Below are 15,947 nucleotides of genomic sequence, written 5' to 3'. Positions count from 1 at the left end.
ACTGCTTCCATTCAGCTTGAAACTTTTGATCCTTGTCTGGAATGCTGTCTCTGAAACACTTGGAAGCTTTTAGGAACACAGTTAGGAGATGCATTACTCACTAGGGTTCTCACAGTAATAGTAAACATGGTCACCTGGATACACATTCTGCCTCCTCAAGTTCCCAGAACAAATTGTGTGAGATATACAGTAAGCCCCTCTCTCCCCTACCCTACAAGCTCCTAGGAGTAGGGTCCTCCTCCTTCCTGTTCTCAAAGCCAATTTTTCTAGCATGTCAATGACAGCCTTCACATACTCATTGGCCATTAGCCCAGAATTCCTCACTCGTAGCTATTTGTCTCATCCCAGCGTCCCTACTCGGGCTAGTTGTGCCATAACTATTAGATAAAAGGTTCCACCCTTGCTCCATTCGTTCACCTTGTGTACTGAGAATTGTGGTGCTAATTGTTCCTTGTGCTCTGTTTATATTTTGGTTACTGTAATGTAATGATCTGCTGTTGCCATATATGTGGCTCTGCCGACCACTTGTGGCCCATATATATGTAAAGTGTAATAACAGGTAACAACACATATATACAGTACTAGTAAGCCCGCTCGAAGCCAATGCTTCGAAAGCTAGTATATGTAGTTTTACTTGCTGACAACAGATGGCAGTGTAAGCCCGCTCTGAACAAATGCTTCCAAAGCTAGTAGATGTAGTTTCACTTGCTGCCAACAGATGGCAGTGTTTCTGAGCCACACAGACGCTAGACATATACAGTATATTGTGTCTTGAATGAAAAAAGTCACAAGAATACTAAATTCATGTACTAATATAAAACCCCACAAAATCAATCTGTTGAAACAAGACATTGTAGTTTTCCTTTGTAGTTGGATACAAAGCATCTTTCCCTTAAGGTCTAATCTCTGACAATTTGGATTTTCAGTTTGAAGACATTGATCTGTAGGTAAGTTCTGGAAATCTATATGTCAAACTTGTAATGACTGAACTCTGCAGCAAGCAGCCAAAACATACCACTGTGTGTAAAACCAAACCATTCGTTAACACTGCTGCCAGTCCTTCCATATGTGACTGCAGATAAAAAAAGGTTACAAAGACTTCCATTACGCCACACAGGGCTTCTATTTTTTAACTCCAAGCATCCTCTTATTCGTTTCAACAGCAGTAAAGTTTAAGTACACGTCACATGAGAATACTGTACATCTGTCAGCACAGTGAGCTCTTCGGCATGTACTATGCATATGACAACCATTCCGGCTAAAGAGACATGGAAAAGGATTTCATTATGCAGTGGAGAAAACAGAATATGTAAAAAGACATGGAAGTGAGTGATGTGCTATAGATGTAATGGAAATGGATTCCGTAAAACAGGATGACCAATTCCCACACAATGCAGCGTTACCTTTTAATAGGATGATTTGCAGAGATGTGAAGTTCAGCTGATATAATCTTCAAGGCCTACACTATATTTTAATTTTGCACTACAGATACAGATGTGTCCTCATACTGTACACTGTGGCCTAAGTCATGCCAAACAGCAGTGTCACGCCATGTCCAACTTGTCTGCTAAATGTATATTTCACTGGAAGCAACATAACGAAGCTGCTTGATTACACTGATCAATTTGATTGGTGGGATTCGTACGTGTGTCTGTGTGTGAATAGGTGTGACTCTGAATACAAAGTACCATGTTATTTCTCATGCAAAGTCCTGTTGTGCATCATCTGCAACTGTACATGTTTATAATGAATTCCTGTGCGGTTCAAGGTCCAGTCTAGAGTCTGTTACATTGTGAGCAGCTCTTTCCTGCGCCTTCTATACAAATAAGATGCAAAATTGAAAGAAAAAGAAGGTATGCTACATCTCTGTGAGCAGCTCAGTAGAAGGTAAATTTACTGAAAGATTGAAAATAAAAATATATTTTTTTTTTGTAAATCGACGTCATGTTTTAGGGTCTAAATCGGACCTTCCCAACCACGTCCCTCAAGGCACACCAACACTGCAGGTATTAGAGATATCCAGGCTTGAGCACAGGTGACAATTAGTATCTGAGTGATTCTGATTAAACCATCTGTGCTGAAGCCTGGATATCACTAATACCTGCACTGTTGGTGTGCCTTGAGGGACGTGGTTGGGAATGCCGGGTCTAACTCAACAATGTTAAAACCGTCTGTTAGTAAATGTACAGTTTAGACCACGATATAGATATACATCAATAAATATCACAATTGATATTTAGTAAATTTGCCCAAAGGCGTATGAGGACATACTGTACATGTCGCTGAGCAGAGATGGGGCAATATATTAAATGTATATATGAGCACTCACAAGTAGCTACAGAAGCTTCCTATACAAACTGGAGTAAAATGGTAAAAAAATACCATACTGTATGTAGCTGTATAAGGTATGTGAAGTGGGTTTAAGTGTAGAACATGTAAAACACACATGTAAATGGTTATAAAAGTAGCTCTCAAGCAGCTTAGGGTCTGCATGGGAGGCTTCAGTGAAATAGGGAAACCTATTCTTATCCTATCCTGTAATTCCCGAGGCTTGGGCATTTTGCATTTGGTGCTGGAACAATGACAATGCATTAATAATGACAATGGGTCTCACTTCTGCAACGGCCAATGCTTTCCAACAGATATAAAGTCATTGCATGTTGATGCCCTTGATGCCCCTGCAATAGTGCCGGGTTGTCAGGAAAAGATCACTAGTGCTGCCTTGACCCCATAACATTCCACATTCTCAACTTCTCCTCTTCTAATACCACATCTTCAGTATTATACTCCACTAACATCTTCACCTCATGTTTATGTACAGTCTCACCCAGCCTCCAAAAACAATATTGGCCCTGCCTCTCTGTCTAATTACAATTTCTCTTTCCCTCCAGTCACAGCATCTGCATCTTTATATGCTGCTACTGTGTCATGTTAAGATAATGCTCCAGGAGGCAACTTGGCATCTCCCATCCTCCTCCCAGTTAATCCCCAGTCCTCAATCATTCCGTTCTTGGCTGCCGAGCTGCTCTTCCGGTGGGCCGACTATCGATGTGGCAGTGCTGGATTATAGCACCACGAACTTCAGTGTTGCATAACCATGCTCCAAGGTACATTACTGGGATCACTGATAATCCAATGGCTTTATGACAGGCCCAGAAATATTCACACATCAGTTACCTTGGTACAGGTTTGTGTAGGAGCAGTCTAGTAGTCCGCTTAACAGGTGTTTGGGTACACACACCTATGCCTACAAATTATATTTATTTATTTACAGTTTCTTATATAGCGCAGCAGATTCAGTTGTGCTTTACAATTGTATACCAGTAGCTTATATATAACTACCAGTCATCTCTTCTGCCTCCCTCCTCTACTCTTTTACTCCACTAAAATGGACAACAGCAAAGTCACCTATGATCTTCCCTATGTCTAGCGTAAGGTGTCTTCTTCCTCACCCTTTCAGAACTCTGTTGCTTTTGTCCCAGGGATTATCCACTCCTTTGTATAACCTTTACTCCATTGTTCTTAGTGGCATCTTTTTCACTCTCTATCTGCATAGTACAAATGTTCTTTCTCTGTTGTTACCTCCAGAAATTCTCCCATTACTCTAAGTCCCACAAGATCCTTGGTCTACTACTCTGCTCGCTGTGTAGTGTGTACCTTCTTTATTGATCAGCTAATCAACTTCAACTCCAAACAAATCTCTACTTCCTGACTTGTCCTTTCGCATGTCTCCAGCTGCCTCTCTGCTAAAGCCACATAGGCAAGGCATAACTAAAGTAGGTACTGGGGTGGTGCTTCTGCTGTGGCACATCTGCCACGAAAACTTACTAAGTGTGCTGCTGCTGGCACATCTGCTGTCCCAGCAGGCTGACTTCTCTCCAGTTCTTTGTGATGCTGGCATCCATAATGACTGGAGAGATGGAGCTGGCCTGCTCGGACAGAAGATGTGCCTGCAGTAGCACACTGCAAACAAAGAAGAAGCCTATCAGGAGGTTAGCGCAAGCCTCACACTTAGAAGTCTGCAGTAGTAGAGCCATTAAAATTTAGCAATGGGGGCCCCCTAGGCCTAGTTACACTCCTGCATGGGTGTCATGTCAACATTACCAAGACCTTAACCCTTCTATAACTGACCAAATCAAATATCTCTCTTTAGAGTTGCAAACCCACCCACAGCTGTTTTCTATATGGACAACACTACAATCTACTGACTAGCTGTCATCCTTGACTCCACCCTCTCCCAAACTCTTGTCCACTCATTGTCTCTTCCTTCGACTACAGCTACCTAATCCTGTCCAGCCTTCCTCTCACTTATTTCTCATCTCTTTCTTACAAGTATATGTGCAACAATGTAACATTAAATAAATTAAATGGTCAGAACACAGTCAGGCTCATGTGATCTTTCTATAGAACATGGTATCTGTGAGTAGAACATAGAATTTTATGCAGAATGGACATAACTAACACATTAACACAAGTTCAACTGAAATCCAAGAATATAACATAGAATCTAATTTAAAATAATACAGATGTGGATCTTCATGAAGAGGAAGACAGCTACAGCTTTAAACTACAGTTTCTGCTGGCTACCGCATAAGTTAAAATAACTAAAAATTCACCTAACACAGTGACATAAAGGACTATTCAAGGCTATCTGGTCTGATTTATTTAAAACAATAATGATGGCTCTTAGCAACTGGAGGTCTCTTTTGATCCACTTTCACGGCTGCTATTTGCCTTTCAAGTTCTTCCTGCAGCATTAACATCCCATCAAGGACACTCGAAAATATCCACTGATAAATCACAAAGAGTTCATTATATCTTGTAGACCTGTCTCCATCAGAATTTGGATTCCCTACTTATCTGTGGGAAGCTGGGCAGTAACTTAAAGCCCACTGTGGGGAAACATTTAACAAGAATCAGAAAAATACATGGCTACTTCCACAACCCTTTGCCCCAACCACCAATATTTGCGATGCTCTCACTGGAACACTAGATTTATTATAGCATAATTGAATATCACAAACCAGGCTTGGAAAATCTCTCTTTACTGGATAAAACAGGACATTTTAGATGATCTTGCTACCTTTTGCGGCCTTTCTTTTCCAACACAACCATATAATGGTATTATTTATCAGTATCTTTACTAAAGTTTTTTAATCAGTGATTTATTCAAGTCACATTAATTTGCAGATCATACAAATGAGGGCTAACCTCCATGATTTACTGATAAACTCTGGCTTGAGGCATGGGTTCTAAAGATCCATGTCCATTTAAGTGTGAACATGGGAGAGATAAATTTAGAGGAAAGAGAGGTGTCTAGAACTAATGTGGCAAAAGGTACATCTGTACACCTCCCCACACCCGTGCGCACCCTCAACTATTTAATTGTTTTGGTCAACAGATGGGCTATCATCATTTCAGCTCGCTACCCAAGGGAGATGTCCTGCTGAAATGACCAAAAAGTGACCTGTTTGAGCACCCAAATTGGACTTTCTTTGTTATGTCCATTAGTTTAGATGAGTTTAGCCATGCAACTATTGAGTGTGATTATCGATAAAAGAGAAAGATTGAAGATTGCCCTGTGATCTCCTGTCACTTTAGAAATGAGATCAGGAGCTTACTGCCCCTGATCTCATTTCTAAAATGAGATGGAATGGAATACCACAATGGAATAACAACCAAAGGGAAAAGTTTGTAAAAGCCACTCATTCTCATTCTCGGGAGCCAGAGACTGAGCCCAGAGACAAAGTGATGGAGCTCAATGCCATAATTAGTAAAAATTAATACTGGTCTGAGCCTCATTACTGAGCATCTGTAAAACAATTAACTAGAAGCCATCCTTTTTGATGGATCATGGATGGGTTTGATTTAGTTTGGTCCAGCCACCTGCCCCTTGGGACCTACTGGCCCCAGGTCATTTTGTGGAAAATTTGGGTCTGGGAGGGATGAGGGAAGTGTGGTGGAAACAGAGAAGTCCGCACTGTCTCTTGAGCTCACCGGTAGCTGGTAGATAAGATTCCATCAGATGCCAGTAGTACTTTTTAACACAGTCACAGACCTCAAACCTTTATGTTGCCTAGGCCCCACACAGTTGCTAAGCCACTTAGGCAGCAGTTGTTATTCTAAATGTTGTTTTATTTTAAAACAAGCATCACTATTAAACCATTATTTTCACTACAATACTTACACTGCAACTTTGCAGAAGTTACAGCGTGGTTCAGTGAGCCCCTTAATCTTGGGGACACGGAAAGCTAGGTCAGGACACATAAGTGGAAGTACTCACTTTTATTTATCTTCCTCCACCTGCAGATTTCTCTGGCTTCCTCCCATTGAGCATTGAATTTTTAAATATATTGCTGTCAATCCCCACAGTATGTGCAGGACACTGCACCTGTTTATTTTAACCTTGGAGGTCCGACTAATATCATTTAGTGTATGATTGCATTTTCATGTGGACATTTAAGAATATTTTATATGCATCTTTTTTTTTTTTTATTAAATTGGACAATTGTTTTAAAGCCCTTCTGAACATCAATCACTTTTGGTGTGTTGTATATATATCCAACCTAAGAATACCATTATTTTTATTTATAATGTGAATATTTTAACTATTAAACCTAATATGTTGTGTAACTTATGATTTTAATATTATATTTGGAAACGGATTGTTTCAATTTAATATAACATAACTACAAAACTATAGTATCAGGTGAACTTTATAATATCAGCCATATAAAAACATGCTTATGCTATATACTATAAATATCATATTTTATAATTTCGCATGGTGCTTTCCCTTTAAGAAAACAATCCTGTGGAATTAAATTGTAAAATAAGATTCACATAATAACCTTAATTTAGATATTCAGCTTGGTCTGCTGAAAAGGCCAGCTTCTCCAGAGCTTGTGATTCAACCAATCAGAGTGTGATCATATCACTTAGGTCTTCTCTGAACAGTAATAAATGATTTGGTGGATGATCATGATTTTTAATGTGCAGGATATTTATGATTGCAGTCAAGTGTAAGGAAAAAGGCTACAGGCAGTTGTAAAGTAAGCCCACATACTTTATATACATATCCTGAATGGATGAAATGTCATAAATATTTATATGCAAATTGAATAAGGTTTTTTTTTTCAATGCCAACACGAACATGAACACATAAACCTGAAGCATGGCTAATATGAAAAGTCCGACATGATGGTTTGTTAGTATATATATATTTTACACAAACATGCTTACATACAGAGTAAAAAAAACAAACCCAAATGATCGGTCCATCGGATGTGATTTAGAAAAAAATCACATACCTTCTCATTTGAAATTAAGGGTGAGAAGAAAAAAAAAGAGAAAAATACATATTCCTTCTCACTACATTTATTGTATAGAAAAGGGTGTCGTGGGGGGGGGGGGGGGGGGGTGACGACTGACTCGCTACTGGCTGATCAGAAAATTATGATTGTGAACAAACAAAACCAATTATATTATAGAGAGAGCTTGCAAAATGTGTTAAATAAAATGAGACAACTAAATAAACATATATTTTATATATAGGATACATAAGGATGAGGATGCTGCTTGTCAGAACAGGATACTGACACTGGCATTCTGGAGGGGGGAACCCTAACTGGAGTCAGGTAATTATACTTACCCAGCCTCCGCGCTGCTTTACCACCACCCCCCCCCCCCGCCTTACCTTAAGTCCTCACTAGTGCCTAAACCTAAGCCCTCATTTCTTCCCCAGACTAAATCTAACTTGCTCTGGCATATTTACTTTCGGCATCCTGGCGTCGGTGTTGTGAACACCAGCAACCTGAATGCTGAATGCCAGGGTAATGCTGCTCATCATCTGCCACTGGAGGGTGCCTAAAGAGCTCTGTTTGGGACACACAAACACATACCTATGTACTGTCCTCCAATTTGGGGGGTTAATTAGTAAAAATAATAATAAACAAACATTTTAGGCATATTTAGTGCAGGATAAGGGAACTTTTTGTGAATAAATATATACATACAGATGGAGCCGCCCTATCTCACGCTCACACTCGTTACTGCGAATAGGGAGCGCTAGTGCACACACACACACCTCTGTGCAGGTGTTGATATTGCAGGGTTATATAGGAACACACCAGCGGATGACAAACTATAAACAGTCACGTTACTTAACCAATGGTGTTTGTTCATTGATAGATGGCAGGTTAAAATGTACATCTAACAGTGAGTACAGTTTAACCTGCCATCTATTAATGAACAAACACCACTGGTTAAATAACTGGACTGATCATAGTTCCAGACATCGGCTGGCGTGTGCCTATATAACTCTGCAATATCAACACCTGCACACACATCATTTCAAACAGTAAATACCACATTAAATATTTCAAGGATCGTGTTTGAAATATAATTTGCAACACACTTCTGCAAATGAAATTTCATGAGAATGTACATTTTTATAGTCAAAAAGAACATTGGGTCTCAAATAGAAGAGATTTAAGAGCAATACTTATTAGAAAGGACGGGATTTTACATTAGAATTCATGTCCTTATAGGATTCTAAGGCAGTGGTAGCCAACCCAGTCCTCGGGAACTACCTACAGTTCATGTTTTCTTAACCGCCTAGCTGGTGCACATGTGTAGCCATTACTAACACTTTCCAACATGTGCTGCATTCATTCCTACAGATCCACAGGTGGCCTGGAAAACTTCACCTGTTGGTAGCTCTTGAGGACAGGAATTGGCTACCACTGATCTAAGATATAGGGCCTGATTCAGACCTGTTTCTTAGGATTCATATGTTCGCAGTCTAGCGAACAGGTAAACGCCAGCCGTCTGAAAGCCAGCCCCCTCCCCCACACAAACACACACGTACACATCCCCTAGCATGCGGCCCCACGCTAATTCCCAGAGATGCCCATCGAAACGCCTGCGTTTGCAGGTAAATGCTTAGTGATTTTATGGGCTCGCCCATAAAATGCTGGAAGTTCCCCTGCCCGCCCCCTTTACGCTTGTGCAGACCCTCACCATTGGCTGGGGGACCGAATTCGTCATGATTCGAGAGTGTCTGAATCCCGCCCATAGTGCCCAGTTCCATTCTAGCACATTTTGATGTCTGCTCAGGTAAAGTGACAACTGCATGCTGTTGTGACTAGTGATTTTATTTTTACAATCTGTAGTTATCAAAACAATGAAGATGCCTGCAAGTCAGATTTAATTTTATCTCGTCATAAGAAGCTTCAGGACTCCAACGCCTGTTATATATATGTATAAAAATGCACACAGATAAATCTAATGTAAGACCACTTTTTTTAACTTCGTGGTCCATTAACATTTAATCACAATAACCTCCTGACACCAACACTTTGTTTTCCATTGTCTTATTTGTTCACAACATGAACCTGTTACTAATAGAAATGAATAATATTGCAATGCTCACTGTTATTTCCTACATACAAATTTGCAACAATAAAGATTTATAGCATTTGAAAAGTGGCTCACAAGGAGGCGTGTCCTCCTATTGCACCAAACATCCCTCCTCAGTGCACCTGGTTACATGTGACACAGAATGTGTCTTTATGATGTGAATGTGTGTCTTACATGCAATGCAAACGGATGAAGTGCTACAATGCAAAGGTTTCATTTATTTTGTATGTGCTTCACAGATTAAGACACACACAGATAGACAAGTGTTGCATATCATATCATATTAATCAGTGTAGTGTTTCTTATGTCCCATAACATTGTGATTAAAATGCAAAATCATGTCACAAATGCGCATAGCATCGCAAACCCATGCAAATGGTCTTGCGCCACATGGCGTATTGCGACAAGATGCATGGGGACACATCTGTGCCTAATTAGAGTAATAGCAATTACCTGTAATCACACCATGGACACATATATGGCTTCTCCCCTGTATGGACCCGCCTGTGCCGTGTTAGATGTGACTGAGTTGTAGAAGCAAAGTTGCACTCATCACATTTGAATGGCTTCTCACCTGAGGAAAAAGAACGATACAGTTAGCAACAGTTAATGAAGAATTGGATATGAAATTGAAAAACTACTGGAATATTTCCTTCTGGGAGACACCATTGAATCAATAACTGTACAGTCATTCCAAAGATTAGTTTTACCCTACTCTTGTCGATGTTGCCATAGCATTGGCCACCGTGCAGCAACACGGGTATGGCAACTGCAAGGTGGTCACTGCTCAGTAGTTTAATCATTGATGGTTAGATAGGGAGTATGTACAGTGCACACCTGAAGTTCATATCTGTGCTACAAAGCACTTTCTGCGGACACTCCTTCCAGGTGTCCACAGCAGAATGGACATTATTAGCCATTAAAAAGAAGTATGGAGAACGGGGTGGTAATATGTGAAGAAAACTCGAGACAAGTCACACTGTTTTTCTGGCGCTGTTATTTAAAAATAAATAATGTGGGTAAGAAAAATAGTTTTTTGATGGGTCCACTGCTGCTGCAGGTGGTTTATATGAGTCAGCTGGAACTCATAAAGGTACAAAGATTGGGGTTAGGTTATTAAACCACCATGCGCTGCTAGATGGATTGAACAATAATAAATACCACTGGACAGAAGGACACTGGACACACCACAATGAATATACAAATTTTATGTAAATAAAAAGGTAAAATATGTTATACAAGCAACAAGAAAAAAGAAGTGGCAGAGCGCTAATCTATATATAATTGAATCTGCTGCTGTCTCTGATAAGGGGACACCCCAGCCCCTTAGACACAGGTACAAAGAAGAAAAAAGTTTCAGAGGCAGCGCTGATTCAAATGATCATTTAAAATTTATTATAGAACAATAAATACAATTTTGTATTCAGATACCGGCCGGTACTTCAAATATATAAAAAAATACACATTTAAATCACACAATAAAAGAAAATAATAGCAATAATACGTAATACAATTGGTTAGTGGCTTGCTGCAGTGAGTGGTAATCCACTCTCTTTCACTCCAGTTTTAGTATAGATGTATTTGTTAATGAATAATGAACAGTTAGCTCTCTCACAGCTTAGTCCAGGTTAGTAAGTTATGGCATGCATGCTTTTATGGTTAAAATGGGTTAATGGTAAGAAAACATGGAGGGAACGAATGGTGCTCAATTGAGCTATAACCTGCTCTCCTCCGGTTCGGTCACTCAGTCAGTCTGTGGGGGGATTTTTGTATCCAGCTGTTTATTCCTTGCGGTAGATGCAAAACAGCTCCCAGTGTTGGGTCCACAGGCGGGGGTGCGGCAGCGGAGGTAGGGAATATGCAGGAAGGCACAATGAAGTAGCGGTCAGCGTCTGGTCTCCTTAACGCGTTTCTCGGCCTGTCACGCTCGGCCGCTTCATCAGAAGGACGTCCTTCTGATGAAGCGGCCGAGCGTGACAGGCCGAGAAACGCGTTAAGGAGACCAGACGCTGACCGCTACTTCATTGTGCCTTCCTGCATTGTGCCTTCCTGCATATTCCCTACCTCCGCTACCGCACCCCCGCCTGTGGACCCAACACTGGGAGCTGTTTTGCATCTACCGCAAGGAATAAACAGCTGGATACAAAAATCCCCCCACAGACTGCCTGAGTGACCGAACCGGAGGAGAGCAGGTTATAGCTCAATTGAGCACCATTCATTCCCTCCATGTTTTCTTACCATTTAACCCATTCTAACCATAAAAGCATGCATGCCATAACTTACTAACCTGGACTAAGCTGTTAGAGAGCTAACTGTTCATTATTCATTAACAAATACATCTATACTAAAACTGGAGTGAAAGAGAGTGGATTACCACTCACTGCAGCAAGCCACTAACCAATTGTATTACGTATTATTGCTATTATTTTCTTTTATTGTGTGATTTAAATGTGTATTTTTTTATATATTTGAAGTACCGGCCGGTATCTGAATACAAAATTGTATTTATTGTTCTATAATAAATTTTAAATGATCATTTGAATCAGCGCTGCCTCTGAAACTTTTTTCTTCTTTGTTATACAAGCAATTAATACATAACAATTGTGCATTTTTATAATTGTTATGTATTAATTGCTTGTATAACATATTTTACCTTTTTATTTACATAAAATTTGTATATTCATTGTGGTGTGTCCAGTGTCCTTCTGTCCAGTGGTATTTATTATTGTTCAATCCATCTAGCAGCGCATGGTGGTTTAATAACCCAACCCCAATTAAAAAGAAGTATACAATGGTTTTAGTGGTCATTGTAATATGGGCATTAAATCGGAAAAGCATTTCCATTGAACAGAGAACATCAATGGTTGCAACCATCAGTTTCTGATGGGCATCTTTATTACAATGTGCACCAGTAGAGTTGTGGCAATGCATGCATACTTGGCAAAGCACCCTAATACAAGGCCAGGAGGATCTTTATTTGACCATTCTAAATGTCAAAGAGTTCCCATAATGTTTTTATTTACAGATTGCCATAATCTTTTTTTCTGAAGGCCTAAAATATGTGCCATACTTAAGGGATGCAAGCAAATTTAAAATAATTATGCAATCTTATTCCCAATTATTCGGTTAGGATGGGTGTACCAGGAGTATTAGGTGTATTGTGGATAAATAAGATTTGTGTGGAAGTGGACTGTATTTGGCTTTTGGAATGTCTTGTAATACAGACACAATAAACTATTGCTAACTATCAGGGTAAATCTCAGAGGTGAATTGTGGCAAAGGTACTGGACAGTACCTCTGAGATTTACCCTTATACCGGCCCAGCCTTTTTACCAGACTCACTACAAAACTTCACCACTACTCCCCCCCCAGCCCTACAGGGGTGGTCTGCAGTCCAACCAAGTGGATTTTCTTCACACAACTGTTGGGGAGTGCAAGCCCATATGTGAAATCCCACCCAAGAAAGATTAAGCGAAGCAACACATGGTTACACATTGCACCCACTATCGTATTGGATCCATTACAGGACATTGATAAGAGGTATCATAGGAACGCATCTCATTACCTCACAGAGACAGTTATGGTATCTTATGGACTGGCCCACTATTACAATCCCCCCCTCAGGCATACACATTTAGCAGCTTTCATTTTTAATCTGTAATTGTTGTTATTATTTACTAATTTTTATTGTCAATTACCCTTAAATGTGCTTTTAATAATTTAACGTTATTGGCACCCTAATATTTGCTTATCATGAGAATGTAATTAGCAAGGTGTATAGTTTTTCTCTTGTTTTAGTTTTATGCATGGGTGTGACATCCCTTATTAGTACTCTGCAGCTTGGCCAGGCAACCCATGTTTTTGCGCCTCTGTTGATAACTTGTTATCACAAACTTTTCCATTGCTACCTATCCAAGTATGTCAAAGAGTGACACTGATTAAGCTCCCTTGTAGAAGCAAAACGTGTCAGTGGCTGTTTGTGGACCCCTACTATGCATACTGCCCCGTGTATACATACTAGTGGAGACAGGACCGGAGATGTGGCAAGCTACGGCACTGAATGCAAGGTAAAATCTGGCATAGTGCTAGAGTCTGATAGGAAATGGTTCCAGGGGTTTGAGAGTGGGGAGTTGCATACAGAAACATCACACAGAACTTTTCTGTCTGAAAAAAGGTGTCCTGTATCTATAATTGGTGCAATGTGCCAAAGAAGCCCCCGTGTCCCAGGGGGACCACACCGCACCCATTTTTAATCCTTTGGAGCCCCGCGATGAAGGCAGCAACGCTGTCGGAAATGGTGAAAAAATGGCTGCGGTGGACATTTTATGGGAGTTCTGCGCATGTGCACTAGAGCTGCGCTGGTCAGGAGGGGGGAGTGGGCCCGAACAGAGGAGGCTGAACACGGGCTTCCTCCTCTCTTAAAGCGCCTCTGCTCTGAAACCTCCCCTTATATAGGAATGTAACTGATTGCTTGTTTTCCATTCAACCTTGCTGCCCCATCCTAAAAGGAAAACGTGCTTGAATAACAGGTTGAATATACTGTATGACCTATTCCTGAATTATACTCATTTGGATTCCTATAGAAACTTATTGCAACTTATGTGCACTTGCATTTACCTATGCTTGTATTTAATAGATAGTTTGTTGTCACCTTCCTATGAGCGCTCCACTCAGTATTAGCTGCCCCGGTATCCTGCTGGGTGTCCCCAACACCGAAAGGTTGGAAATGGAATTAAGGCAGTTGCAGGGACCACAGGCGCTTACCATATATACTCGACTATAAGCCTACTTTTTCAGAACATTTTTTATGCTGAAAAAGCCCCCCTCGGCTTATACTCGAGTGAGGATCCCGCTTGAGTCAATACGTTTTCCCAGTTTTTTGTTGTAGAATTAGGTGCCTCGGCTTATATTCGGTTCGACTTATATTCGAGTATATATGGTACTTTTTTCACAAATAAGAATTTATTGGGAAAAATGACACTAGGTCCAATATGGACTAATGAGCAAAATACTTTAAAATGGCAATACAAAAAATTAAAATTACATGACAAATAAAAATGATTCCAGGGGTTGTCCCTTACCTTACCTTAATCTATGCTGGTATTTAGTATACTTGAATTGGTATACAAAAATACAAGAAAGCTATATTATGACAATTTTATTGAAAGTAATTATAATATGTACTTCTGAATAGCCAGAAGGAAAGTGCTTTTAGGGATCATAATATTCTTACAACTATTGTCTCTTACCTAGAACAGAGTAAAAACTGATTTGAAATACATATGACCAATCTGAGTTCTACGAATTCCTTTAGAAATATATTGTAAATTATATACAGTATGTGTCCATTTAGTACATAAAGTTGTTAAAAATACTAAAAGAAAACTATATTATGATATGGCCAATTAAAATGAATCGTAACATGTGGCTTATGAATTGCTGGAAGGAAAATGCATTTAGAGATTATAATACTCTCACAACTATTACTTAGCCATTCTTAACACAGTTCAACTATTTCTAAGTGTGCGGATGTTTATTTTTGTTGGCTCAAAATAGTAATCTTTTCGAACTGCAATGAAGGAAAAAAAAACTGACCCTAACTTACAGCAGTTCTTTTATTCACTATATTAACTCGAGTACATGTTCATTGATGGCTTCACAGATTTGTGATCATTTCCTCTCCTCGTTCTCCGCCTCTGAGCTTACTCCGGACTTTAAATGGGCAGTGTGTAATTAGTATTAATAGGGAACATTATTGAAATAAAGCTAGAAAATCTCTCATCTGTAGCTGATCGTTTTAATATTCCTATTCTCCGTTCTAGAAGCAGTATAGACTTTACACTGTCATGACAATATTCATCTTGTACACGTTCCATCTTTTGGTTTAAAATATGGTTACTAAGCATCTATTACTTAACGAAAATCGTTAGATATTAAATTTACAGGTTGTCTAAAATTGTGCTTGGCTAGAACATACTGTAGTGTGAGGTTTTTTTCCAATGGTGTATTCTACAGCAAATATAGAGGTTGACTCTTGCCTATCCAAATGCTTGGCACAAGAAAATACAAGGTGCTCACCGATTTTCCAGATTTTAATCCGGAAACATCAGATGCCGGGCCGGGGAATTAGGATTTGGTGGGATGGGGGCTTTACGGACCAGCAGGAGGGCTAAGTGAGGCAACAGGGGGGAGAAAAGTCACATTGCCACATGGGCTGCACTGAGCAGTGGCAGGCAGAGAGCAGTGTCATGCTGTGCTGGGGACACGTAATTTAGCCAGTGAGCTGTGGGGAGATCCAGCTGCGAAGGGGATACCACCGATAATCTGTCAAAAAGGATTATCTGGCACAATGTCGGAACCGAGGGTGCTGGATGTCCCTGGTGTACATGTATTTGCATACTGTTCCATAATGCGGTATTTGGGAATTAGATCCAAGTCTAAACACAATATGCATTTTCAGGAATGTTTCTTATACACCTTATGCACAAAGATATAATGTTTTTAATATTTTTGTGCATTAAATAAAG

General features: G+C 39.9%; 1 protein-coding gene across 1 annotated transcript in view; it reads right to left on the bottom strand.

Annotated features, from left to right (window-relative positions):
* Window positions 1-15,947, bottom strand: part of ZNF407 (zinc finger protein 407) — a 514,700-nt gene that overhangs the window by 133,807 nt on the left and 364,946 nt on the right. The window contains exon 7 of the mRNA XM_083187749.1: window positions 9,874-9,994. Within this exon, the coding sequence (XP_083043875.1) occupies window positions 9,874-9,994 (121 nt within the window). The remainder of the gene's footprint in view (window positions 1-9,873; window positions 9,995-15,947) is intronic.

The sequence above is a fragment of the Crinia signifera genome, chromosome 5 (genome assembly GCF_055691185.1).
Source record: "Crinia signifera chromosome 5, ASM5569118v1, whole genome shotgun sequence".
NCBI lineage: Eukaryota > Metazoa > Chordata > Amphibia > Anura > Myobatrachidae > Crinia > Crinia signifera.
Note: the sequence above shows the minus strand (reverse complement) of the source record. Positions and strands in the feature narration are given on the sequence as shown.